Raw genomic sequence first — 25,337 nt, forward strand, 5'->3', positions numbered from 1 at the left:
CCACCCACCTCCCCTCCAGCAACCCTCAGTTTGTTCCCTGTATTTTAGAGTCTTATGGTTTGCTTCCCTCTCTGTCTTTATTTTATTTTCCTTCCCTTCCCCTACGTTCATCTGTTTTGTTTATAAAATTCCACATATGAGTGAAATCATAGGTATTTATCTTTCTGTGACCGACCTGTTTCACTTAGCATAATACACTAGTTTTGGAAGAGAGAGAATCTTAAGCAGGCCAGTGCAGAGCCTATGCTGGGCTAGATCTCATGACTGCGATCATGACCTGGGCTGAAGTCAAGAGTTGAACACTTAACCAACTGAGCCACTCAGGTGTCTACACTTCTTATAGTTACTAGCTGTTTGAGAGCAATTAATTAAGTTCTTTGTACTTCAGCTTTTAGTATGAGCGCCTGGGTGGCACCTCAGGTCATGATCTCAGGGTCTTGAGTTGGAGCTCTGCTTAGGCTCCGTGCTCAGGTTGACATTCCCTCCCGCTCCATCCCCTGGTTTGCATTTTTAGTCTTTCTTGCTCTTTCTCTCAGATAAATAAATAAATATACTCTTTTAAAAAATATGGATAGTAAATAATACTCTGTGAGAATAAAAATGTATTTGTTCTTTAAAATATTACAACATACTATACATTTGTATGGTTTAAGGAGTTCATTTTGCATGAAAGCAAGTACCCTGTTCTAAAACATCTGGATTCTAATCCTGGCTGTGCTATTTAGTAGCTGTATAACACTGAGTTAAAAAATAAAAATAAAAAAAAAACTACTCTTGAGTTTTCTCATCTATATGGTGAGGAGTTGTCTTAGATATACTGTGGTTGTCAGAGTAAACAGCTAAACGTTAAATGTTGAATTCTGTCGATGATTAATAGCATGACTGATCTCTAACAAATAAATTTGTCATGCAAGAGAGGAAGGAAGAACTTCTATATTAGGCAAACAAAGATGACCTTTGTTTTTCATTCCTGGTAGGATCAACTTACAACATTGTTTATATTAAAGATAATATATGGGCAAAAGAATGCTATGTTTTCTGTTTATACTATTAATGGGTCTGTTGTGTCATCTTTTTAAAAAACAACATATTTATATATTTTGCGACCTTTCAGACAGGAAACATGACTTGACCTGCATTTATAACAGAATCTAATGTGGTAAATAATGTACTTTCTTTGAAGTTTTAAGATATCTCCAAATGCTTATTTTGTCTGAGGTAATTTAGGGGAGACTTAGAAGAAAAGAGAATTATATTGATCAAGTGAATATTCTAGAATCTTTTGGTGCATAATAGGCTATATTAAGAAAATTCTAAATGGATTGCAACTCTGATTTAAATATTAGCATTTAGCAGGTGATACTTTTGATTTTTTTCATAAAAATTTAGTATTGATATGAGCAAATTAGGTGTCAAGATACAAGAGATTCATAAGTTTAACATATTTATCAACTAACAACTATATTTTTGTAACAATATGCATTTTTTTAAAGGTATAAAACCAAGGAAAAGAAAGACTTTTGGCTTGCCAGGGATAATTAAAAAGGAAAAGGATGCAGAGTCTGTGTAAGTATATTTCATATTGTCAAAATCCTTTGTTATTAAGTAATTAAGAATAAGACTGGTGTTTTGAATTTGGGAAGAAAAAATTTCTTAAGAAACAACTCTGTATGTCCAAAGTGTGAAAACTACACTTTTCTAAGTACATTTGCTAGCTCATCTGGCTTTAGATAAAAGTATTAACTTTTCTTATTTTAGAATTTTAAGGTCTTTAAGGTGAAAATTTTAGTGTCTTAAAATTGAAACTTTAAAGATACTCTTTTTATAAATGATACATACATACTTTAGAAAACAAAAGTCCAGAGGAAACTAAAAATTCCTCTAAGTCTTCTTAACGCCTAAGAAAAAAACCCACGGTCAACTATTTGATGACAATCCTTCTAGACAACTCTATAAACATTTAGGCACACAGCAATATATGTACACATAAATAGAAAATGGAGGAGAACAAAAGCCCTAACATGTTTTAAACATTTATACTAGGTCATCAATTTTATTTTATTTTATTTTATTTTATTTTATTTATTTATTTTTTTTTTAGGTCATCAATTTTAGATGGGAGATGGAGTATAAATATACTTTTTTTTTTTAAATTAAGAAGTTAGGTTACAAGGAATATATAATTTGCATATAATAAATTCAATGAGTAAGTGAAGTTTTCTTTTTCTTACATTGGCTACACATTAGAGTACATGGAAAATTAAAATACATGTATCTGCCAGGCTCTGCCTCAGACCAGCTAAACCAGATTCTCAGGATGTGAGGTTGAGCATAATTTTTGTTTGGTTTGCTTTTAAGCAGCCTGTATGATTCCTAACATATACCTGGGGTTGAGAATCTCTAAGATCTGTGGCTTACCAGAGACAAACTGGAATTAAATGAATCCTTTTTTCTGTAATTACCTCAACGTTAAATAGATTGATAAGATGGTAATCAGATCTTAAATGCTTTGCTGACTCAGTAACACTGGCTAAAAATGTGTTTAAAATCCCTACTTCTCTAGCAGAGCTCTGCTGGGCACTCATATTTTCAGGGTAAGAGAACAGTTTGTGCTTTGGGTATTATTACCTCCTAACTAGTTAGATTCTTTTTATCTGAGTTTCTCAGAGTGCCTACCATTTTATTATTTTTTTTATTATTTTATTTTTATTTTTTTTTTGTGCCTACCATTTTAAATGTCTGTTTCTTCCTCGCCCCCAAGTTTTTTTTTTCCCCCCAAGTTTTATTTGCTTTAACAAATAAAGACCAATTGCAAAGTGGTTTATATCTGTAGTTAACCATCTCATCTGCGAATGTTTTTTCAGCATTTATGAAAGCTGTCTTTTGCTAAGGAGATGGAATACAATTGGTTTCTATAACATTGTAAATACTTACATAAGTCTAAACAATGGATTTGTAAGTGAAATTATAAAAGTAGTCAGGTCGTCTGTTAATATATTATAAAGAGTAAAGAGTAAAGTATAAGAGTTAATATATTATAAAGAGTAAAGTATATTATTATATAATATAATACATGGTTTTCTCAGCTGTCCATTCAGGGAGCTTAGAATATTTTTGTATAATTTGTGTTTTTAAAATAGTTTTTCGGGGATCCCTGGGTGGCGCAGCGGTTTAGCGCCTGCCTTTGGCCCAGGGCGCGATCCTGGAGACCCGGGATCGAATCCCACGTCGGGCTCCCGGTGCATGGAGCCTGCTTCTCCCTCTGCCTATGTCTCTGCCTCTCTCTCTCTCTCTCTCTCTCTCTCTCTCTCTGTGTGACTATCATTCATAAATAAAAATTTAAAAAAAATAAAATAGTTTTTCATGGTCAGTAACTTCCTAGTACCATCATTAGGCCACTTGGATATTGGAATATTTTTTTACCACTGAGAAGACCAGGGCTGAAAACCAGTCCTTAAACAACTGCATCATGATTGCCTTCTTTCAACACTTGTAGGCAGGAAAGATGTTAGAAACTGCTTTGTTTGAAATGCCGGAGGCTCTTGGCATGCTTCTGTGCATAGCCTGAAGGCTTTGAAATGCCAGTATTGTAGAAGAGGGGTCCTGCTCAGAGCTTGCTCTCTGCCTGGGGCTTCATCTGCAGGGCTCATTACGGCCCACTGTGAAAGCAAACAGATGAGTGCTTCACCACAAGGACTGGAGAGCTCTGGCTGAAAGCCAGAGAATAAACTGTTTGGAACTTTGACACTTATATTTAAACTGTATCTTCTAAAAAAAAAAAAAAAGAAGAAGAAGAAAGTAGGAGTGCTCTAATATCTTAAATGATTTGATTCTGTAGAAGAATTGAATTTATTATTGTTACAGTACCTTTTCTGGAACATTTCCTCAGAGTATGCATAGGAATATACCAGTAATAAGAAAGCTGTTTTTCAAAATTTTCGATTTTAAGTGATGATTAACTGGCTAGAAAGACATAAGAGGCTTGCATTTATTCTCTTTGGTGCTTCTATTTGGATTAAGAGCAGGGTAGTCATCTCCCTCTTTTTTCATTATTTTTATTATTTTTTCATTATCTGTTCTATCCTCTCTTCCTTTAACAAAATTCTTCAATTTGTAGATTTTTTGGTTTGTGCTTAGTCTTTGGGTAGAGATGACCCATTTATCCTATATATTAATTTAATACATTTTCATTATTGCTCATTGGGCTCTCAAGGTATACCTAATACATATGTTTTCATTCTGTTATTTAAGTGGCAGATTCTGATATTACATGCATTAACTGTCTCAAGCCACTGAATATGTAACTAATCCAAATGCCTTTTAAATGTGCACTCTAGAGGCACCTGGGTGGCTCAATCAGTTAAGCATCTGCCTTTGGCTCAGGTCATGATCCCGGGGTCCTAGGTTGGAGCCCCATGTTGGGCTCCCTGCTCAGTGGGGAGTCTGCTTTTCCCTCTTCCTCCCCCTGCTCATTACTTTCTCTCTCGCTCACTCTCTCTCAAATAATAAATACATAAAATCTTTTAAAAAATGAAGTGCATTCTGATTTTTGTTAGTGAAATTCTTCTAGAATATATTCATAGAAATTCTTCTAACTTTATTCCTCGTGGTCTCAATGTCTTTATGGATTTAAGTGTTTGAGAATGTTGGTCTTTATTGTTTTAGTTTTACGTTTAAAATACTTTCTTGCTGGTTTATATCCGAATTACTATTTATCAGTTAAATGATAAAATACCAATTTTCAACAGCTTATTGTATTAAACCAGAAAGCTTTTTCAAGCAGAATTCTAACTACACATTTAACATATTTAGAGAAAAATGCTTTTGACTTCTATGTATGTGCTAGTTATGGAAAGTACTTCAAATGAAACTGAAGTTTTAATAAGAATATATTGTAAAATGTTATTTATAATTTATCAATTAATGTAGACTTTTTTTTTTTTTTAAGCCAAGCTTTCTTCTCAAAGAGAATTTCTTTGAGAGAACTTTCTCAACCAGAAGAATTAAAAGCCACTAGAAATCCTTCTAGGACTGACAGCTTCCTTTATGTGATTCATGTGTATATTCATGGAAAAGAAGTACTTTTGAAGTACAAGTTTTTATTATTTATTTGTTTTTCTTAAAGATTTTATTTATTCATGAGAGACAGGCAGGGACATAGGCAGAGGGAGAAGCAGGCTCCCTGCGGGGAACTCATGCAAGACTGGATCCAGGGACTCCAGGATCACACCCTGAGCCAAAGGCAACTGCTCAACCACTGAGCCACCCAGGCATCCCTCTTTTGAATTTTAAGATCATTTGGTGTATTTTAATCTTCATGATTTGATTTTTCTAAATGTTTTTGTAAAGTTTAAGTTATGTTTAACAAGTAAACACTTTCAATATACTATATTTATCAGATAGTTCTAATAGTTGACTATTTTTTAATATTTTGTTTATTTTAATAGGGAATGTCCTGATGCAGATTCACTTGTAAGTAGTTTTACTTTGATATAAGCCATGTAAATTAGCTGTTTCCATTAGGAAATAATCAGCATATTTGGGTTGAGTTCATAAGAAAAATAGTAACCAGCTTATTGTAAATTCACTGTTAAAATTATTTTAGAGATGCAGCTTTGGCTTTATTTTACTAGATGCTTTTGTATTAAATAGAAGGTAGCTCTACCTATCTTTGAAAAGTGGACATTTTACTTTGAAAATTTGAATGGTACCATACCATATTGCTTTTTCTTGGGAAATATGCCAGATCTCAGATCTGCTTACTTTATTTTAAAATGTGATGCTCTTACTAAAGTATTCCTGATTATTAAAATATTATTTTATCTCTTCAGGTGTTTGAATTTTAAGAGCTTATCAGTACAGAAAAGATAGCAATAATAATCATTGTCAGTATTTTTCTCTGCTTTTTGTTTTGAAGAGTTTGTTTATATTTCTTATTTAAATATATTTCTTTGTCTATAATTGAAGAAGACAATAAGTGGAGTTCCCCGTGGTTACAGTGGGAGATTATTACCAAATGGTGTAAGTAATGTGTAGACAGACATATTTTTCAAATTGTTCATTAGACACTGGTCGTGTTGCTAAGTGTAGTAGAATCAAACTGTCTGTCTCCTTTGCTTATTGTTCTTGCTTGCATAATTACTGTATCTTTTGGCCCCAAGTCATCTTTTACAGCATAATGGTGTACCAAGATAAAGATACTTTTGGAACACTATGTTTTATGTAACTTAAATAAAAACTTTTTATGTTTCATCTTTAAAATAAGAAAATTATGATTTGTTAGTAAATGTATAGTAAAAATAAATAGATTTCTAGTGAGCTCTAAGGTTAAAATCCTCAGAGTGTTTTAGAACTATATTTATTTACTTTACCAGTTGTTTGTTTTGATATGCTTGGTTTACTAATTAATGAAAAAGTTAGCAGATGTGTTGACATTAACCTGAAGATTCATCAGGCATTTCATGTTGGAATTATTTATGTGTAGCATTTATTTCATGATTGCAACATTGAATTAAATGCTTTAATAACTTCGTGTTTTATATAAACTCCCTTAAAACATTTCTAATCCTCTCAGCTCATTGATACTGTTCTATAATGATCAGTATTAACCACTTTTGAACTTCAATCAGTACTTGTCTGGAATTAGGAAAGGGCTTTTAAAGAGGACGCATAAGTATAATGCCATAAAGGAAAGGATTGATAAATTTGTATAGAAAGAAAACATCTAAAATTACAAAAAATACGTCATAGAAGAATTTGAATCCGCAAAGTTGGCAGAGTATACTTGTAAGACGTAACAAGGGCTACTTTCCTTTGTAAAGCTTATACAAATCATTGTTAAAGGTGAGCAGTGTCCCAACAGGAAAAGGGCATTATGAGAAAAACAGGCTATTTTCATAAAAAGAAACAAGGTGGTAAATGACCATTATAATGTTCAGAATAGTAGTCTCATTCTGATGCAAATTAGAATGAAATTCCTGTATTTATATATGATATTGGCAAAGTTTTGGTTAATTCATATAACTGGTAGGAGTATAAATTGGTACAGTCTGTCTTATGGATAGTTTGGCAGTGTCTTCTCAAATAAGAAATGCATGTTTTTTTGACTGTCCAGTCCTGCTTGAGGTTTATTGTTCTGGCTGTATTCACAAACTCCATGTACTTGCTTCATCAAGATACATACATACAGTAGTTCCCCCCCCCCGCCCCGCCCACTTCCCCTCACCTTCTCTGAGGTTTTGCTTTCCACGGTTGAAGTTACGCATGGTTGATCAGTTGCTGTGCCTGCTGATAGGGAAAGAGCTTACTAAAGGGAAGCAAGTATGATTTTTAAGTAATTGCTGTTTAAAAAATATAAATGGGTAGATATTTTTGTTCTTTTTGTTTGTGTTACCCAACACTTAATTGTGGTTACCTTTAGGGAGCATGATTACAGTGGTGGTCAGCAGGGAGAAAAGGCTTTCATTTTTTTGTTTTATTTATGGCCTATTATTATTATAGCCTATTTATGACTTTTCTATGGCTTTTTTTAAAGTAGGCCCCACACGCAACATGGTGCTTGAATTCACAACCCTGAGATCAAGAGTTGCATGCTCTACTCACTGAGTTAGCCAGGCTCCCCCTATAGCTAGTTTTAATAACCATTTAAACATCCATAACCTGCCTTGTTAAGGAAATTATCGTTTAATTTCTGTTCCTTTTTTAAATGGTCTGTGTAATTAAAAAATTATTTTGAGGGACTATATTTTTTAAAGGTTGCCCAAGTAAGTGTGAATTGTCTTTTTCTTTTGGTTTCAGCCAGTCTCCCTATCTAAACAGATTGAGGAATATTTCATTGACTGAAGAGTTCTGTCCCAGTATATATTTTTAAATCACTACCACAACTACTATCCAAACCTGCCTTTAAGATTATTGAGTGAAGTTACCTGCTCTTTTCTTCACAGTGCTTTGGCCTAATGTTTTGCTCCAGCAGTGTAGGGCCTTTAAATAGAAATCATGGACTGAGTGGACAAAGGTATAAACTGGTATTGGGCAAGTTTTTATTAATATCAAGTTTCTATGAACAGTTTAGCATTCCAAACCTGATATACCGAGAATTATTATTTATTTTGAAGTAATCAATTTACAGCAAGTTGCAAAGATAGTACAGAGCAGTCCCGTATACCTTTCATCCACTTTCTCCTGATAATTTTTTAAAAATATTTTATTTATTCATAGAGACGAGAGAGAGAGAGACAGAGACAGAGACACAGGCAGAGGGAGAAGCAGGCTCCATGCAGGGAGCCCGATGAGGAACTCCATCCCGGGTCTCCAGGATCAGGCCCTGGGCTGCAGGCGGCGCTAAAGCGCTGCGCCCCCGGGGGCTGCCCTCCTGGTAATTTCTTGCAGAAATACAGTATCACAGCTAGGATACTGACACCTAAAACAGTCAAAGCAGAACATTTCCATTACCACAAAGGTCTTTTTTGTTGGTTGCCTTTTACTGCCACTTCTCTTCCATCACCACCCTCCTTGGCTTCTTGCAATCACTAATCTTTTCTCTATTTCTCTAATTTTGTCATTTTAAGAATGTTATTTAAATGGAGTCCTATTATAACCTTTCAGATGGGCTTTTTTCTTCCAGCATAATTCTCTGGAGTTTCTTCTAGGTTTTTGCATATATGGTATATGAATAGTTTTTTGTTGGTTGAATAGTATTCCATGATATAGAAGCACTAAAGTTTGTTCTAACCATTCACCTATCATAGGGCATTTAGTTGTTTCTAGTTTTCAGCTATTAGAAAAAAGTTGCTTTGAACAATTGTATATAGATTCTTGTGGGTACCATGTCCCACTCTGACCCTGGTTATTTGCTTTCTGAAATCTGTTTTACCTAACAAGAAGTCATTCATTTGCCCCTCCCTCCCTTTTTAATGTTTACATGGTATTTTTCCATTCTTTTACCTTCAACCTACATATGTTGTTATACATGAAGTAAGTTTCTTACAGATAGCCTCTAGTTGGGGCATGTATTTTAATCTCTTCTGCCAATCTGCCTTTTATTACATTTGGACACTTTATATTTAACATAATTATAGACGTATCAGAGCTAAGTATGTCATTTTTTTGTTTGTTTGTTTTCTGTTTCTGGTTTTTTGGTTTTCACTTTGTTTCTTTTCCTGCCTTCTTGTGGGTTATTTGAACCTTTTTTACGACTCCATTATGATCTATTTATAGTTTTTGAGCATATAATTTTGTAGACTTCTTAAATGGTTGCTCTAGTTCACTCTCCAGTACCTTCAGATAGTTTTTTTTTGACCAGAGTTTATAGTTGTAATCTTCAAGAGGTTGGTCTTACCCTATAAAAAACAGCTCAGTATTATTTTAAATTATTACATCATACTGTATTATAGCAAATCCTTAGAACTTCTAGGAGATTAAATATCTGGTATGTTTCTAGGATACTAGGAATAAGAATAAAGTATTTTATAAAAACTTTATCTTTTACTTTTTTAAAGATTTTATTTATTCATGAGAGAGACACACAGAGAGAGAGAGAGGCAGAGACACAGGCAGAGGGAGAAGCAGGCTTCATGCAAAGAGCCTGATGTGGGTCTTGATCGTGGGACTCCAGGATCACGGCCTGAGCCAAAGGCAGACGCTCAACCACTGAGCCACCCAGGTGTCCCTATAAAAACTTTAATTCTGATTTCTAATCAACCTCAACCTACATTTGGTAAAGTTTATTTTTAAAAGTATTTTAAAATATTATTTGCATATTAGCAAGCAATATGTAGAATTCAAAGTGCTCTACTTCTAGGGTTATATCACTTGACATCTTTTTTGTATATGTAATCTGCTCTTTACTCTGTATTAGATTTTTCATTTCTAGATTTTAATCCAGTCTCTTAACTCACTGCTGGGTACAGTAAACTTTTTATTCAAATTGGAAGCTATAGCTATGTAAATTTTGCTCTTAGTTCTCCTTGATCTTGTGCTATGCCTGTGAGATTACCCTTCATATTCCTTTTGCTGAGCTTTAGCAAGTGAATGGAGGAAGAAAAGAAACTTTACCAGTAGAAGAATTTTAGCTCTCCAACTGATCACTTGACATTTCTTGATTATCTTTTTTTTTCTTCTAAAAAAGTTTTTGGAATTGTTTTATTCTTGTATTTTTTGTAAGTTAGAACTTATTTCCAAATAAAAGCACTTTGAGTACCCCTAACTTATTATTATTATTATTATTTTAAGATTTTATTTATTCATAGAGACACAGAGAGAGAGAGGCAGAGACACAGGCAGAGGGAGAAGCAGGCTCCATGCAGAGAGCCCGACATGGGACTCCATCCAGGGTCTCCAGGATCATGCCCTGGGCTGCAGGCAGCGCTAAACTGCTGCGCCACCGGGGCTGCTCCCTAACTTTTTATTATATTTTCCTTAACAGTTGTATTCCTACATGCATGTGTTTATGTGTGTGTATATAATTTTTTTTGATCCATTTTAGCATAAATTCTATACATGGTGGCCCTCATCCCTAAACTGCTTAAATGTATATTTCCTAAAAATAGGAATATTCTCTCCACATAGCATACATAGAGAAGTGGTCCTCCATCCTTTATCCCTTCTATTCATCACTTTCCCTTGGAGGTAACCAACTTTATTCTGATTTCTCCTTACAGGGGTTTTTCTCCCTGTAAAGATAAGCAGATATCTGTGTTTTAAAATTTTCCCATCTTTCTTACAGGCTTTTTTTTTTTTTTTTTTTCTCATTTAGCAGTATTTCCTCAAAGTCATTCCATATGAGTTCATAGAAACTTCCCATTTTTAAAAAATAATTGTAGACTACTCTGTTTACTATGTGTACTATAGTTTATTAAACTATGCTTGGACATTTAGGTGCTTTCCATCAGTTTTGAGTTACAGATAATCTTTGATGAATACACTTGTTGTATATGTATTTTTAAATTGTTGAGGGTGTATTTTCAGGGTAAATTCCTAGAAATTCAATTCCTGGGTGGAAGAGTAAATACTTAACTATTTTTGTTAGATAACGCTAAATTTCTCTCTATAGGGATTTACTAGTTTGTATTTATACCAGCAGAATATAAGAGTACCTTTTCCCACAGTTTTGCCAACAGAGTGTATTTTCAAGCTTTTGGATTTTTGCCTGTCTCATGTATAAGAGATGCTATTTTAATGTAGTTTTAATTTTCTTGGTTATCTTTCATTTGTTTTGTTAAATATTTTTGATAAGTATTTCCATTTATTTAACTTGTCAGCCCTCTGATTTCATCATGTCTCATTCCAGACACATACAGTCTTGTGCTTTTACTTCTTCCCTTTCAAGATTTGGGTGAACATTTGCTTATTACAGAACTGCTGGTATTCCTGCCTGAACCCCTGTTCTCTTCCTTATAGAGTGTTTCTCCTATTTCATTTTTCAGTGCCTTTCCGTTTCAGATGCTAAAGCATAGAATGTGATCTGGAGCTAACTTAACCAAAATGATAGAACTTTGCCAGTGTTGATAATTTTATGAACCTACATCATTGATAAATGATGTAGCCACTGCAATAGGTAAAGCTGTTTTGCTAATCTTTTGTATCTATGTAGTTGGAGCCATAATTACAATGAAGTTTTTTTCTTCTTCTTCCCATAGAACATTCCTGATGTAGATGAAGAAGGTTATAGTATAAAACCAGAAGCAAATCAGAATGATATCCTTTCATCATCTAGATATTTCTATGGATTGTGTTGGCATCTAAGTAGACAGTTAAAACAGAATAATCTGTTGTTTAATAAAGACTTCAGTTTTTAATTATAATAAAATGTGATTCCATAGTCTTCACTTAACATGTTTTTATTAATGAAAGTTAGTACTATTTCTGTTAAAGTCTATCTTATCTCTTAAAGGTTTATATCCTTTTTATAAATGTATGAAAAACTGTTTATATGTTAAGATAGTTTAAAAACTAAATTCTTTAACTGATACTCACATACCAAAGAGAACCATTTCTACTCGTCTAGTGATTCTGATTCTGAAGATGAAGAACCAAAGAAGTATCGGATAGAGATCAAACCCATGCACCCAAATAACTCCCATCACACAATGGCTTCCTTGGATGAATTAAAAGTATCTATAGGAAATATCACACTCTCCCCAGCAATATCTGTAAGTAAGAAATGAGCAAGTTCATACTCTATATAGAAGCCTTTGGTTGTTTTTTTTTACCTTGTCTACTTGCATCTGGTTAATTTTAGCAATAGTTAATTAAGCACATCGAATAAGGGAACATTTAGTAATTTTTCTTCTGTTTTATTGAGGCATACAGTTTATGATTGTTATATAGGCACATAAACCCGAGTTTGGCTTAGTTTTGCTTCCTTTTGAGGTGTTTTATAAAGAAACAAAAATGTAGAAAATCTATTTCTGCCGTGTATTTTATTTTATAAACAGTTTCTATGTTTCAGAAGTTTGAAATGGCAGTATTAATCGTTTCCTCATCCAGTTTTAAATATTTTGTCCATATTTTATGAACCTTATCTGAAAGGGAATTCTTTCTTTAACAAGGGATTTAAAGATTAAGTTCTATGTCTGCATGTTAACTTACAGCATTTGTTATTTCATACTTTTTATATAAAAAAGACACATAGAAGAATTCATAGTGTTAGTGGATAATTCCTCAATTCTCAGATACCATAAACAGCTTTTGAGGGAAGAAAAAAAAAAAAGTAATTGCCATAACTAATCTTTCCGTTGATGTCAAACTCTAATTTCAGGAATGTTAAACTATGGGGAAAAAAGCATGTCTTAGAATGACAATTTAGTTATCTGTACATACTTAACATAATTGATATTAAATCAGTTCTCCTTGATAATGGAGAATAAAAGTTCTTCCCACTTCATATTGTCATTTAATTATGTATTTTAAATAGTCTCTGTGTATTTGGGAATAAATGTTTTTCAGTCATGTGCTTATAGCGTTTAATTTTTTTCTACCAAAAAGACTGATTTCTTAAGTGAGGTTTTATCCTACCATTGCTATTTAACATTAAGATTAATGCCCAGATTAAATTATATATATATATATTATGATAGATATATGTAATATATACGTATGAAGTTAGAAGTTATGAAACCATTAAAAATTTTTATTGTGAAAGAGCCTGACTAATTAAAAAATATATTTATGTAAAGAAAATCCTAGGGAAATATATACCAAAACATTAAGCACCTAATTCTGAGTAGTGAGATCATTAATGATTTAAAATTTTCTCCTTTGTACTTTCCTCTTCAATTTTTTAAAAAAGGTGAGCATATTAATTTCATACTGAGAAAATAAATAATGAGAACATTTTAATAGTTAATATTGGATCTGAAAAGATGTGTTGAATATATTTGGCTGGCCACTTTGCTTATCTAGCCTATGTCCCCTACCCCAACGATGTTCTGCATGTGTTCTAAGGTGAGAAGATTTTAGGTATGATTCAGAAGTGAATAGACAAATTATGAGACCAAGAAAATAAGATATTTTAAATTCTAAATTGTACACTATACCTTTCTTTTTCTTTCCATGCACTACTAGAGACACAGCCCAGTAAGTGCAAAATTTTATATTCTTACCTACTAACTTAAAATCCTTTTAATATTTGAACATTGATCTTCAAAATACTTGTGTTAAGCTTTTTAAATTTGCAGATCATAGTATCTTGCTGTAGGTACTAACATTTTGATATTTTAAAAGCATTTTATTGAGTTAAAGGTATGTGTATTATCTTTTACTATAAGAACTGAGAGTTTGTTTTTTTGTTTGTAGTTTATAATTGAGTAAATATACTAAGAACAACTTAAAATTAGGTCCCCATTAATATCTCACGAAGTAGAGATGCCTGGCTGGCTCAGTTGGCATTCAGCTCTTGATCTCAGTATCATAAGAGTTCAAGCACTGTGTTGCGCATGGAACCTACTTAAAAAATATACCAAAATTTTTTTTTACTAAATATTTCATTACCAAATTATTTGTTTAATGACTCTTAGTGTTTGCATTTCTGTTTTAGGTGCAGATGAATCGGAATTCATCAAGTAAGTGTGACACTTAAAGTGGTTATTTTGTGTCTATTAAAATTTATCAGGTAGTTTGCTCAGCTTATTGTAGCCTTTCATATGTAGTTAGAAGAATAAATGGTTTGTTTTCATCATAACTGTTAACAACAGACTAGAAGGATACTTTAAACAGAAGACAATTTTATGTATATTATTTCTTTTAGCGTTTATACACACCTTCAAGTTTAATACTTGGCTACAGCATTTTTCAGAAGTCAAAAAACCAAAGAGTACCTTCTTTTTTTTTTTTTAATTTTTATTTATTTATGATAGTCACACAGAGAGAGAGAGGCAGAGACACAGGCAGAGGGAGAAGCAGGCTCCATGCCGGGAGCCTGACGCGGGACTCGATCCCCGGACTCCAGGATCGTGCCCTGGGCCAAACGCAGGCGCCAAACCGCTGAGCCACCCAGGGATCCCAAAGAGTAGCTTCTTTTTAACAATGTTAAATTACTTAACTGGCGTAACTCTGCCTTATGAGCCAGAAGGCTTTATGAAAGGTGAGTAAGCTTTAGCTTTTCTGATTTTTAAGTCCTATCACAATTGCAATTTTGTAATCTATAGTTTTAGTATAGTAACTTAGTTATACTAAAAAAATGGGGGGGAGGAGTGTTAACATCTGCAGAATTCATGCATTAAAAATAACAAAGTTGGGAAAAAATAGAGTTGAGGCAGCCAACTCAAGTTGTGCATTTTTGTAAACACAAGGCTTAATAAAAACCATAAGTAAGTAACATTAATCCTATTAAAAATTCTAGCACAATTACAAAGACCTATTAAATGCATAATAAATATCAAACTAAAAGTAAGATTTTACTTTTAAAAAAGAGTGAGTAGCTTGAATGATAGGGGATACAAGGAAAGTGAGGATAAAAGTGGGTTGTTTTTATGGAGTTAATAGGCATAAGGGCAAATTGCAGGAAGATGGAGGAGAACACCACAGTGAGTACTTTGAGGTCAAACAGGACCAGACTGAGCCAAATGGAACAGTGTGGTATGAAGGGGCATCACATACACTGTGGTATTCCTCGGACTTTGCTGCAGTTACCCATGTTGGTGTATTCTGCATTCATCTGGTGTTGGGTGGTAATCTAAGACATTAAGATACAGGGAAATTTTCTTATGAACTGACATGACTTCTGCATGTTACTTATACTATTTTCTTTGTGTACCAGTTGCTAATGAAATGATTAATGTTACTAATGGAAAAGGTAGCAAAACAGCCTGTCTTATAAAGACTGTTATTCTAGGTTGCTCTAAAAATTTTAGTTTTTCAAGATACAACATCCTTCAAGAATAACTATTTTTGGTCAATGTAATAATATTCTTAGAACCTGAAAGATGCTTTCATGATTCATCAGTTATAATTCTTGACTGATAGATACTTAAGTCTTTCAACATATGTGTTCTAATTTTTAAAGTTCTAGCCCATATTTTTATTGTCTGAACAGTTTTATTTTCATGAATAGGATAGTTCATTGACTTAAGCAATTTCTTATCAAAGATGTTAGAAGAAGAAGACAGCAGAAATTCAGCTATTATTTTGATATTCTTAAATGATAGTCTTAGCATGTTAGAAAACTTGACTTTTTTCCTTCATAATTAAAAAAATTCTATTTATGTTATCAGTTCCACAATTTTTTTAAATTTTTATTTATTTATGATAGTCACACAGAGAGAGAGAGAGAGAGGCAGAGACACAGGCAGAGGGAGAAGCAGGCTCCATGCCCTGGGAGCCTGACGTGGGATTCGATCCCGGGTCTCCAGGATTGTGCCCTGGGCCAAAGGCAGGCGCTAAACCGCTGCGCCACCCAGGGATCCCCACAATTTTTTTTTTTATTCATGGGAGACACACACAGAGAGGCAGAGACCTAGGCAGAGGGAGAAGCAGGCTCTGTGCAGGGACCCCAATTCAGGACTCTATCTAGGACCCCGGGATCACGACCTGAGCCAAAGGCAGACGCTCAACTGCTAAGCTACCCAGGCGTCCCAGTTCCACAATTTTTAAATTGTTTGTAGTATTGAGTTATATGTCCAGTGTTTCTCTTACCATTTAAATATTTCATTACTCAGATTATGAATTTCTTGATGTTTCAATTTTTTAATTAGGTGAGGAGCTGACAAAATCAAAGCCATGTGCTGCATCCAATGAGTAAGTTTCACAGTTAAGTTTTATTTATTTATTTTATTTTATTTATTTATTTATTTTTTAATTTTTTATTGGTGTTCAATTTACTAACATACAGAATAACCCCCAGTGCCCGTCACCCATTCACTCCCACCCCCCGCCCTCCTCCCCTTCTACCACCCCTAGTTCGTTTCCCAGAGTTAGCAGTCTTTACGTTCTGTTTCCCTTTCTGATATTTCCCACACATTTCTTCTCCCTTCCCTTATATTCCCTTTCACTATTATTTATATTCCCCAAATGAATGAGAACATATAATGTTTGTCCTTCTCCGACTGACTTACTTCACTCAGCATAATACCCTCCAGTTCCATCCACGTTGAAGCAAATGGTGGGTATTTGTCATTTCTAATAGCTGAGTAATATTCCATTGTATACATAAACCACATCTTCTTTATCCATTCATCTTTGGTTGGACACCGAGGCTCCTTCCACAGTTTGGCTATCGTGGCCATTGCTGCTATAAACATCGGGGTGCAGGTGTCCCGGCGTTTCACTGCATCTGTATCTTTGGGGTAAATCCCAATAGTGCAATTGCTGGGTCGTAGGGCAGGTCTATTTTTAACTCTTTGAGGAACCTCCACATAGTTTTCCAGAGTGGCTGCACCAGTTCACATTCCCACCAACAGTGTAAGAGGGTTCCCTTTTCTCCGCATCCCCTCCAACATTTGTTGTTTCCTGCCTTGTTAATTTGCCCCATTCTCACCGGTGTGAGGTGGTATCTCATTATGGTTTTGATTTGTATTTCCCTAATGGCAAGTGATGCGGAGCATTTTCTCATATGCATGTTGGCCATGTCTATGTCTTCCTCTGTGAGATTTCTCTTCATGTCTTTTGCCCATTTCATGATTGGATTGTTTCTTTGGTGTTGAGTTTAAGAAGTTCTTTATAGATCTTGGAAACTAGCCCTTTATCTGATATGTCATTTGCAAATATCTTCTCCCATTCTGTAGGTTGTCTTTGAGTTTTGTTGACTGTATCCTTTGCTGTGCAAAAGCTTCTTATCTTGATGAAGTCCCAATAGTTCATTTTTGCTTTTGTTTCTTTTGCCTTCGTGGATGTATCTTGCAAGAAGTTACTGTGGCCGAGTTCAAAAAGGGTGTTGCCTGTGTTCTTCTCTAGGATTTTGATGGAATCTTGTCTCACATTTAGATCTTTCATCCATTTTGAGTTTATCTTTGTGTATGGTGAAAGAGAGTGGTCTAGTTTCATTCTTCTGCATGTGGATGTCCAATTTTCCCAGCACCATTTATTGAAGAGACTGTCTTTCTTCCAATGGATAGTCTTTCCTCCTTTATCGAATATTAGTTGACCATAAAGTTCAGGGTCCACTTCTGGGTTCTCTATTCTGTTCCACTGATCTATGTGTCTGTTTTTGTGCCAGTACCACACTGTCTTGATGACCACAGCTTTGTAGTACAACCTGAAATCTGGCATTGTGATGCCCCCAGATATGGTTTTCTTTTTTAAAATTCCCCTGGCTATTCGGGGTCTTTTCTGATTCCACACAAATCTTAAAATAATTTGTTCTAACTCTCTGAAGAAAGTCCATGGTATTTTGATAGGGATTGCATTAAACGTGTAAATTGCCCTGGGTAACATTGACATTTTCACAATATTAATTCTGCCAATCCATGAGCATGGAATATTTTTCCATCTCTTTGTGTCTTCCTCAATTTCTTTCAGAAGTGTTCTATAGTTTTGAGGGTATATAAGTTTTATTTTTAAGTAAGAGTCTTTTTAGAGCAGTTTTAGGTTCATAGCAAAATTGAGGGGAGGATATAGAGATTTTGCATATATTTTCTCTGCCCCCACATATGCCCAGCCTCCTTCATGATCAGAACCCCCTACTAGGATAACACACTTCTTGGAATTGATGAACCTACACTAACATTATTGTCACCCAAAGTCTGTGGTTTACATGAGAATTCGCTCATTCTTGTATAGCCTATGAGTTTTGACAAATGGGTAAGGACATGTAACTCTACTATTATGGTATATAGAATAGTTTATACTGAAAATCCTGGGTCCTCCACCTGTTCATCCTTCCCTCTTTACTATGTTTAAATTTTCTTTTGTCCTTTTTTTTCTAGACAGTTTTATTATCTTTGCAGTTTCAGTTCCAGTAGAGTGTTAGCAATCATCCTCTTTTCTAAGCTGTGAAACGCTCTGTGGAGTTTCTGGTTGTTTTAAATTCTTATTTGACACTATAATTTTTAAAAGAATCCTTATTCAACTATATTTGGCCTTGGTGACTTCACTGCTTCTAAATAAATGCTAGTGTCCGAAGTTCATATATGTATTTCATCTAGTCATTCTCATTGACATATTCTCACTTTTTTCCTTCAGTTTGGGCTGTGACTGTTTAAGATAGACTGTACTTTTCATGAACTTTGAAACAAGGAAATGTCGCAAGTTAAAAAGGCTAGAAACCATGTTGCTAGATTGATTGATTGATTGATTTGTAAAGATTTTATTTATTTATTCGTGAGAGACACAGAGAGAGAGGCAGAGACATAGGCAGAGGGAGAAGCAGACGCCCTGGGGGGGGGAGCCCGATGCAGGACTTGATCCCAGGATCCCTAGGTCACGTCCTGAGCCAAAGGCAGATGCTCAACCGCTGAGCCACCCAGGCACCTGCTAGCTCTTTTTATTTTTTTATGTATTTTTTTAAAAGATTTTATTTATTCATGAGAGACACAGAGAGAGAGAGGCAGAGACACAGGCAGAGGGAGAAGCAGGCTCCATGCAGGGAGCCCGATGTGGGACTCGATCCCGGGTCTCCAGGATCACACCCTGAGCTGAAGGTGGTGGCGCTAAACCGCTGAGCCACCAGGGCTGCCCTGCTAGCTCTTTTTAAAAAGAAAGAAATATTTGAAGCCAGTGTTTCATGGGTCCTTTTTCATTTCCATATCTGTCAATAAGAATACAGTCTTATAATGTTTTTTTTTTGCATAAGTAAAAGTGTAGGCTTCATTAAATGGATAGCTTAAAATAACTTGATCGTATTTTTTTTTAAAGATTTATTTATTTATTTATTTATGATAGACATAGAGTGAGAGAGAGGAAGAGACACAGAGGGAAGGAGAAACAGGTTCCATGCCAGGAACCTGACGCGGGACTCGATCCCAGGACTCCAGGATCGCGCCCTGGGCCAAAGGCAGGCGCTAAACCGCTGAGCCATCCAGGGATCCCCTAACTTGATCCTATTAAAGCTAGGCACTAATCTAATTGAGCACAGTGGTGGTATTCATTTATCATTTTTAAAGATAAGTTCAGTGTTTTAAAATTTTGCTTTTAGTAATTTATGCAATTGTGATTCTAGGTTTTATATACAAAATTTAGTTTGCTTCCATGTAGGTGCATGTTGTGATACTAGATACATGCTTATAGATAATTGAACCATTTTCATTGTAATGAGCCTGTTTTCTAAGATTTAAAAATATTGTATTAAATAGTGGCAATTTGATACATTAAAGTATTGTTTTAATGGGGTTGATTTTTATTTTGCACCTTAACTATATATAAGGTGTCACTTTTCATAGCTCACTAAAGCTGGAAACATCTTTTAAAAAGAGGTGGTGGCAAAATTTAGGTACTTCAGGATCTTAGAGATTAGACATCTTAAAAGACATGTGACTAAAATGAAAAAGAACCATTCATTTAAAAGTTTTTATTAAAGAGCTGGAAGTTGAACCTAAAAATAACTAGTCCAGTGGATTCCAAGGGGTCAGTGAAGGGTTATATGGTCTGTTGAGATTTTTGAAACTTGAAAGTTGATGCTCTTGATGATTTTGTCCATAGTTTTGGTTACCTCTCCTAAGACATGACGGGTCCATACATTTCTCTAGACTACCTCAGTGGCTCGGACTATCGGTTGCCCAGGGAGAAGTCCTGCGCTTGTATGATCTACTACAGTAATCAGAACTTTGAAATTTATATCAACCTGTTGGGCTTACTTCTGTACATGACAATTTCAAAGATGAAGAAAAAAGATAAAATAATATTTTGAGTACTTAAGTATGACCTTATAAAATTTCTGCCTGATTTCTTATCACTTGAAGAAATTTCCTGTGCATGACTTGGTTCTAGGTGTGAATCAGCAAACCTGATTTCTTCATTTGTAAAGCTGAAATGATTTCTGTTCTTGGAGCCCCAAAGATTGTTAGAATATAACAAGGTGTGATTGGTGTGCATTAATCTCCTCTACTGCCCCCTACCAACTTTATGTACTGTTACTGGACGTTCTGCTTAGAACAGTTAACAAATACTGGTTTAAATTAAAAATTTTGGTTCAGTTTTTTCACACATTCCATCGGCAGAATACCCAGCTTTTAAATCATATATTTAGCTATTCCAATTCTAGGAAATAAAAATAAGTGACTAGGTTTTATACGAATGAAGTGTTCCTTGGTTAAAATATTTATTTTTAAATATTATGGCAGGAAAGGGACCAGCGACTTACTTGCTTGGGATCCCCTGTTTGGACCATCTCTTGATTCATCATCTTCAGCTTCACTGAATTCGTCATCATCATCAGGTAGTGTGTGTATGTGTGTGTGTATTTATTATTTAAAAGATTTTATTTATTTATTCATGAGAGACACACAGAGAGAGGCAGAGACACAGGCAGAGAAAGAAGCAGGCTTCATGCAGGGAGCCCGACGCGGGACTCGATCCGGGACTCCATCATGCCTTGGGCCAAATTCAGGCGCTAAACTGCTGAGCCTCCCAGGTGTCCCAATATGCGTGTGTATTTAAACTGAGGAATTCACGAGTTACTTTTTTCCTGATTTATTCATCACTTTTGTGTTATACTTAATGGTCAAAAATATTTTTAACTTATCCTCTCATATTGCCAGATAAAGTGATTTTATACTGATTTTGTTAACTTGGCTGAAAGACCCTATGCCTTAAACAAAAATTTATCAAAAACCAATTTTTTTCATTGATGTATTCATTTCAATATATCATTCCCTTATCAATGCCCAGATAATTCTGTTTTTAGATCATTCCACTACATAGATGTGCATTAATGTAACCAGTCCATTGTTACCAGACATTTGAGCTGCAGCTAGCTTTCTTGTTTTATGAACATCCACAGATAAATTATTACAAAGATATTATGAAAATTCTATCAGTACAACATGTGAGTTTCAAGATATACCCATTGATATTTATTGCCAAACTGCTTTCCAGAAAGGCTTTAGCACTTCCCAAGCAATGTATGAAACAGCTTGGTGAATGCTTTTTAGTTGTTTTGGCAAGAATGCGTTTTCTTTTATTCAAAATAGTAAATTCCACTAGCCAACAGTCAAAGTAGGCCTCAAAATGCTTGTTTAATAGAACGCTGCTTGTTCAAAATAAGAAACTAAAATCCACTGTAAATTGATCTTCAGCCTTCTTTGGGATTTCGGGATTGCTGTTCAGTATTTGGGGTTAGGAGAGTGGTGGGGAGAGAACTTGAACTGATTGAGTTCCTGCCATGCTGCTCTGTTAGAAGCTACACTGTTTAATTTCACTTCATTAACTGCTCCATGAAGTCCATTTTATTGTCCCAATTTTGTAGATGAAAAAAAGTAAAGCTCAGAGATGATTTGGAACTTCTCTGAGATCATTTCATAGGAAATGAAGCAACGATTCAAACCTGGATCTTACTAATTCTAAAGTTCTGTTCATTGTACTCTAACATACCTACCAAACGTATGACATTCTGAAACATAAATGGATTTTAGGCAACCTTAACTCCAATTTGCAATTTTGAAGGGATGATGATCTATATTTAATACTTATAAAACAGCAAGAAACAATGAAAGATAGTTGAACATATTCTGAAGTAGCATTATAGCCTTCCTCAGTGGACATGTTATTATTTACTTTTATAAAACTAAATAGATTATATAAGGAAAGTAATTGTACAGGAAAAACTGAAGTTATCATTAAGGTCTCCTTTTTGTTCAGTGAAAATGTAAGAATGGTATTTTATGAATTATTTTTCAAAATACCACATAAAATTTTTCACATTGGTATCACACAGGATTTAGTTACATAGAAATTTTTTCCTAGCCCTACCCTTAGTCTCTTACTCTTTTTTTCAGCACAGTCTCTTCCTTTTCAAAAAAGTCCTCATTTTTCAAAACTCTTGCTGTCTCAAGTATGTTTCACCCCTGTCACTTTTAACTTCAGATAAAAAATGATTCATTTTTGTTCAGTGGCCATTTGATGTGTAGTAGCCAGGAAATAAAACATTTATTAACCCTTTGTTACTTTTTAAGTTCACTTTTGTATGCATTTTTTTTGTATGCATTTTTAAACTTTCCTATATAGTCTGAAAAATGATGTCAAATTATTTTACCTTTCAAAGAATGTTAGTCATGATGAAAAGAGATGATGTTAAAAACCTAAAAATATTTGAGAAGGTATAAAGGGGCGGGGGGGGAACGCCTGGGTGGCTCAGTGGTTGAGCATTGGCCTTTAGCTCAGGGCGTGATCCTAGTCCTGGATCGAGTCCCACGTCGGGCTCCCTGTGAGGAGCCTGCTTCTCTCTCTGCCTGTGTCTCTCATGAATAAATAAATAAAATCTTAAAAAAAAAAAAAAAAAAGAGAAAGCACAAAGGTGATAGTGCTACGTTACTCAGCAGTGTGCCTGACTGGCTAGTGATGGGAGCAATGTTGGAGTTAAAAACCAGCCTAGTATTTTTGAAAAGATAATTTTAAGGAATTTTTATAGATCTGATGTGCTCAGTTAATTCATGAAGAGAAAAGAAATGCTCTACATTAAGACTTCTGGGAGGGTTTTGCTTGTATATCAGTGTTTACACTTTTACCAACTGTTAGAGTTACATGTTGCTCCTCTGAAAAAACAGAATAATTATGGCTTCAGTTTTACCCCTATGTTTTTTAAATCTCGTATGCTCTCATACCTATTTTCCTTAATAGAAAGTTTGGACTTATGCTTTTGTTTGAAAATGTATTACTATATTGGCGCAGCGGTTTGGCGCCTGCCTTTGGCCCAGGGCGCGATCCTGGAGACCCGGGATCGAGTCCCACATCGGGCTCCCGGTGCATGGAGTCTGCTTCTCCCTCTGCCTGTGTCTCTGCCTCTCTCTCTCTCACTGTGTGCCTATCATAAATTTAAAAAAAAAAAAAAAATGTTTAAAAAAAAATGGGATCCCTGGGTGGCGCAGCGGTTTGGCGCCTGCCTTTGGCCCAGGGCGCGATCCTGGAGACCCGGGATCGAGTCCCACATCGGGCTCCCGGTGCATGGAGCCTGCTTCTCCCTCTGCCTGTGTCTCTGCCTCTCTCTCTCTCACTGTGTGCCTATCATAAATTAAAAAAAAAAAAAAAATGTTTATTTTTCTAGTTTTGAATGATTAACATAACATTAACCTGAACCAAGAAAACTATTTGGCTATGTAGATTCATATATTTTTTTTTAAGATTCATATTTTATTCGAGAATTTCCCTGTTGCTTCTGGTTTTTCAACTGCTTTCCCCTCGTTCAGCTTAAGGAACTTAAGGACTATAGCAGAAACTCTTTGTCTCCCATGGATTTGTTTGAGTGTTTAGTAATTGAGTCTTTTCATGAAAGCAGCCTGTATTTTGAATTGGAAAAAGTGACTTGTGATTATTTGAAAGAGCTGAACCTTAACACTTCTACCAGGCTTGGTTTGTTTTGAGTTGGACAGGCTGTTTGTCTGGCAGTAATGAAGCTCAGGGGTACGTCTCTGTGACGTGAAGCTCTCACAAGCTTGAAATAACTTGTCAGTGTTGGTTTCATTGATAATGGGCTTCTCTTGCAAGTCACTACGTCGTAGCACAGGGAAATGTTATGGTTCTCAGGCTGGTACATATTTCTTCCAGTGCACAGCTTCAAGTAGGGGTGCAACGTGACAGAAGTGGGGCTCGCTGGGAGAAGGCAGTGGCCTTAGAATCTGCACAGAGTTTCTTAGCAGGGTTTTACGGTTTTCTTCAAGCATCGGAGATCTTCCTCAATGATTCCATACCCCTCGTGCATTGACTTTCACTCCTTTGTGACTCCCTTTTGCTTTAGGTCCTTTCCTGTCACCTGCATTCCCCTTCCTTTCATATATGTGTTCCCTTATCAATGACCACCGGTCCTCAGCCTTACTGTTTGTTTCTCCATAGATGTACTTAGGCCTATTCATATGTTTTTTTTTTTTCCCAAAGATTTTACTTATTTATTCATGAGAGACACAGAGAAGAGAGAGAGAGAGGCAGAGACACAGGCAGAGGGAGAAGCGGGCTCCATGCAGGAGGCCTGACGCGGGACCCGATCCCGGGTGCCCAGGGTCAGGCCCTGGGCTGAAGGTGGCGCTAAACTGATGAGTCACCTGGGCTGCCCAACTATTCATATGTTTTTAACCCGCACATCTGCAAACTTAAAGAACGTAATGATTTCTATTTCCTCCCATCCATATTCTTCAGTCTGAATTATAGCCCCACCTTTTACAATAAACTAAAGGGATTTGAAAATACTTTAGAATACTATACAGATGATTTAAACATATTTGCTCTCATTCTTCAATCTTGTTTAGATTTTGCTAATATATTTATGACTTTTGATGATTTACACTTGGATTTCATTAATTTATACCAGAATTGAGTAATTTTTAGTGAGGAATACTTAGGTTAGTATCTCTGATTTATAAAGTAGCAAAATTTGTAAATGGTGTTGAAAAACAACATTAAATTTATGTAGGATTCTATCATAAAAAAAAAAAAAAAAGGTATCCCTGGGTGGCACAGGGGCTTGGCACCTGCCTTTGGCCCAGGGCACGATCCTGGAGACCCGGGATCGAATCCCACGTCGGGCTCCCGGTGCATGGAGCCTGCTTCTCCCTCTGCCTATGTCTCTGCCTCTCTCTCTCTCTCTCTGTGTGTGACTATCATAAATTAAAAAAAAAAAAATTATGTAGGATTTAGGAACAGTGAACTCTATAGGATTTCTGTAAGTATTTTCTTACCAAAAATTAATTATAGTGATTTGGGGGAATTTTTTCCATAAATAATGTATTTTTGATACTTTTAATTATCATCAGAAACTTTAC

At 35.2% G+C, this 25,337-nt stretch overlaps 1 protein-coding gene across 7 annotated transcripts in view; it reads left to right on the forward strand.

Annotated features, from left to right (window-relative positions):
* Positions 1 to 25,337, forward strand: part of FCHO2 (FCH and mu domain containing endocytic adaptor 2) — a 121,113-nt gene that overhangs the window by 64,761 nt on the left and 31,015 nt on the right. For 4 of the 7 annotated variants that reach the window (XM_072826774.1, XM_072826777.1, XM_072826778.1 and 1 more), the window contains 9 exons: positions 1,494 to 1,566; positions 5,448 to 5,472; positions 5,968 to 6,021; positions 11,637 to 11,694; positions 11,974 to 12,149; positions 13,564 to 13,575; positions 14,036 to 14,060; positions 16,191 to 16,233; positions 20,712 to 20,806. In XM_072826774.1, the coding sequence (XP_072682875.1) occupies positions 1,494 to 1,566; positions 5,448 to 5,472; positions 5,968 to 6,021; positions 11,637 to 11,694; positions 11,974 to 12,149; positions 13,564 to 13,575; positions 14,036 to 14,060; positions 16,191 to 16,233; positions 20,712 to 20,806 (561 nt within the window). The remainder of the gene's footprint in view (positions 1 to 1,493; positions 1,567 to 5,447; positions 5,473 to 5,967; positions 6,022 to 11,636; positions 11,695 to 11,973; positions 12,150 to 13,563; positions 13,576 to 14,035; positions 14,061 to 16,190; positions 16,234 to 20,711; positions 20,807 to 25,337) is intronic. The other 3 variants (XM_072826776.1, XM_072826779.1, XM_072826775.1) reach the window with 2 other exon arrangements.

Source organism: Canis lupus, chromosome 5 (genome assembly GCF_048164855.1).
Source record: "Canis lupus baileyi chromosome 5, mCanLup2.hap1, whole genome shotgun sequence".
NCBI classification, from domain to species: domain Eukaryota; kingdom Metazoa; phylum Chordata; class Mammalia; order Carnivora; family Canidae; genus Canis; species Canis lupus.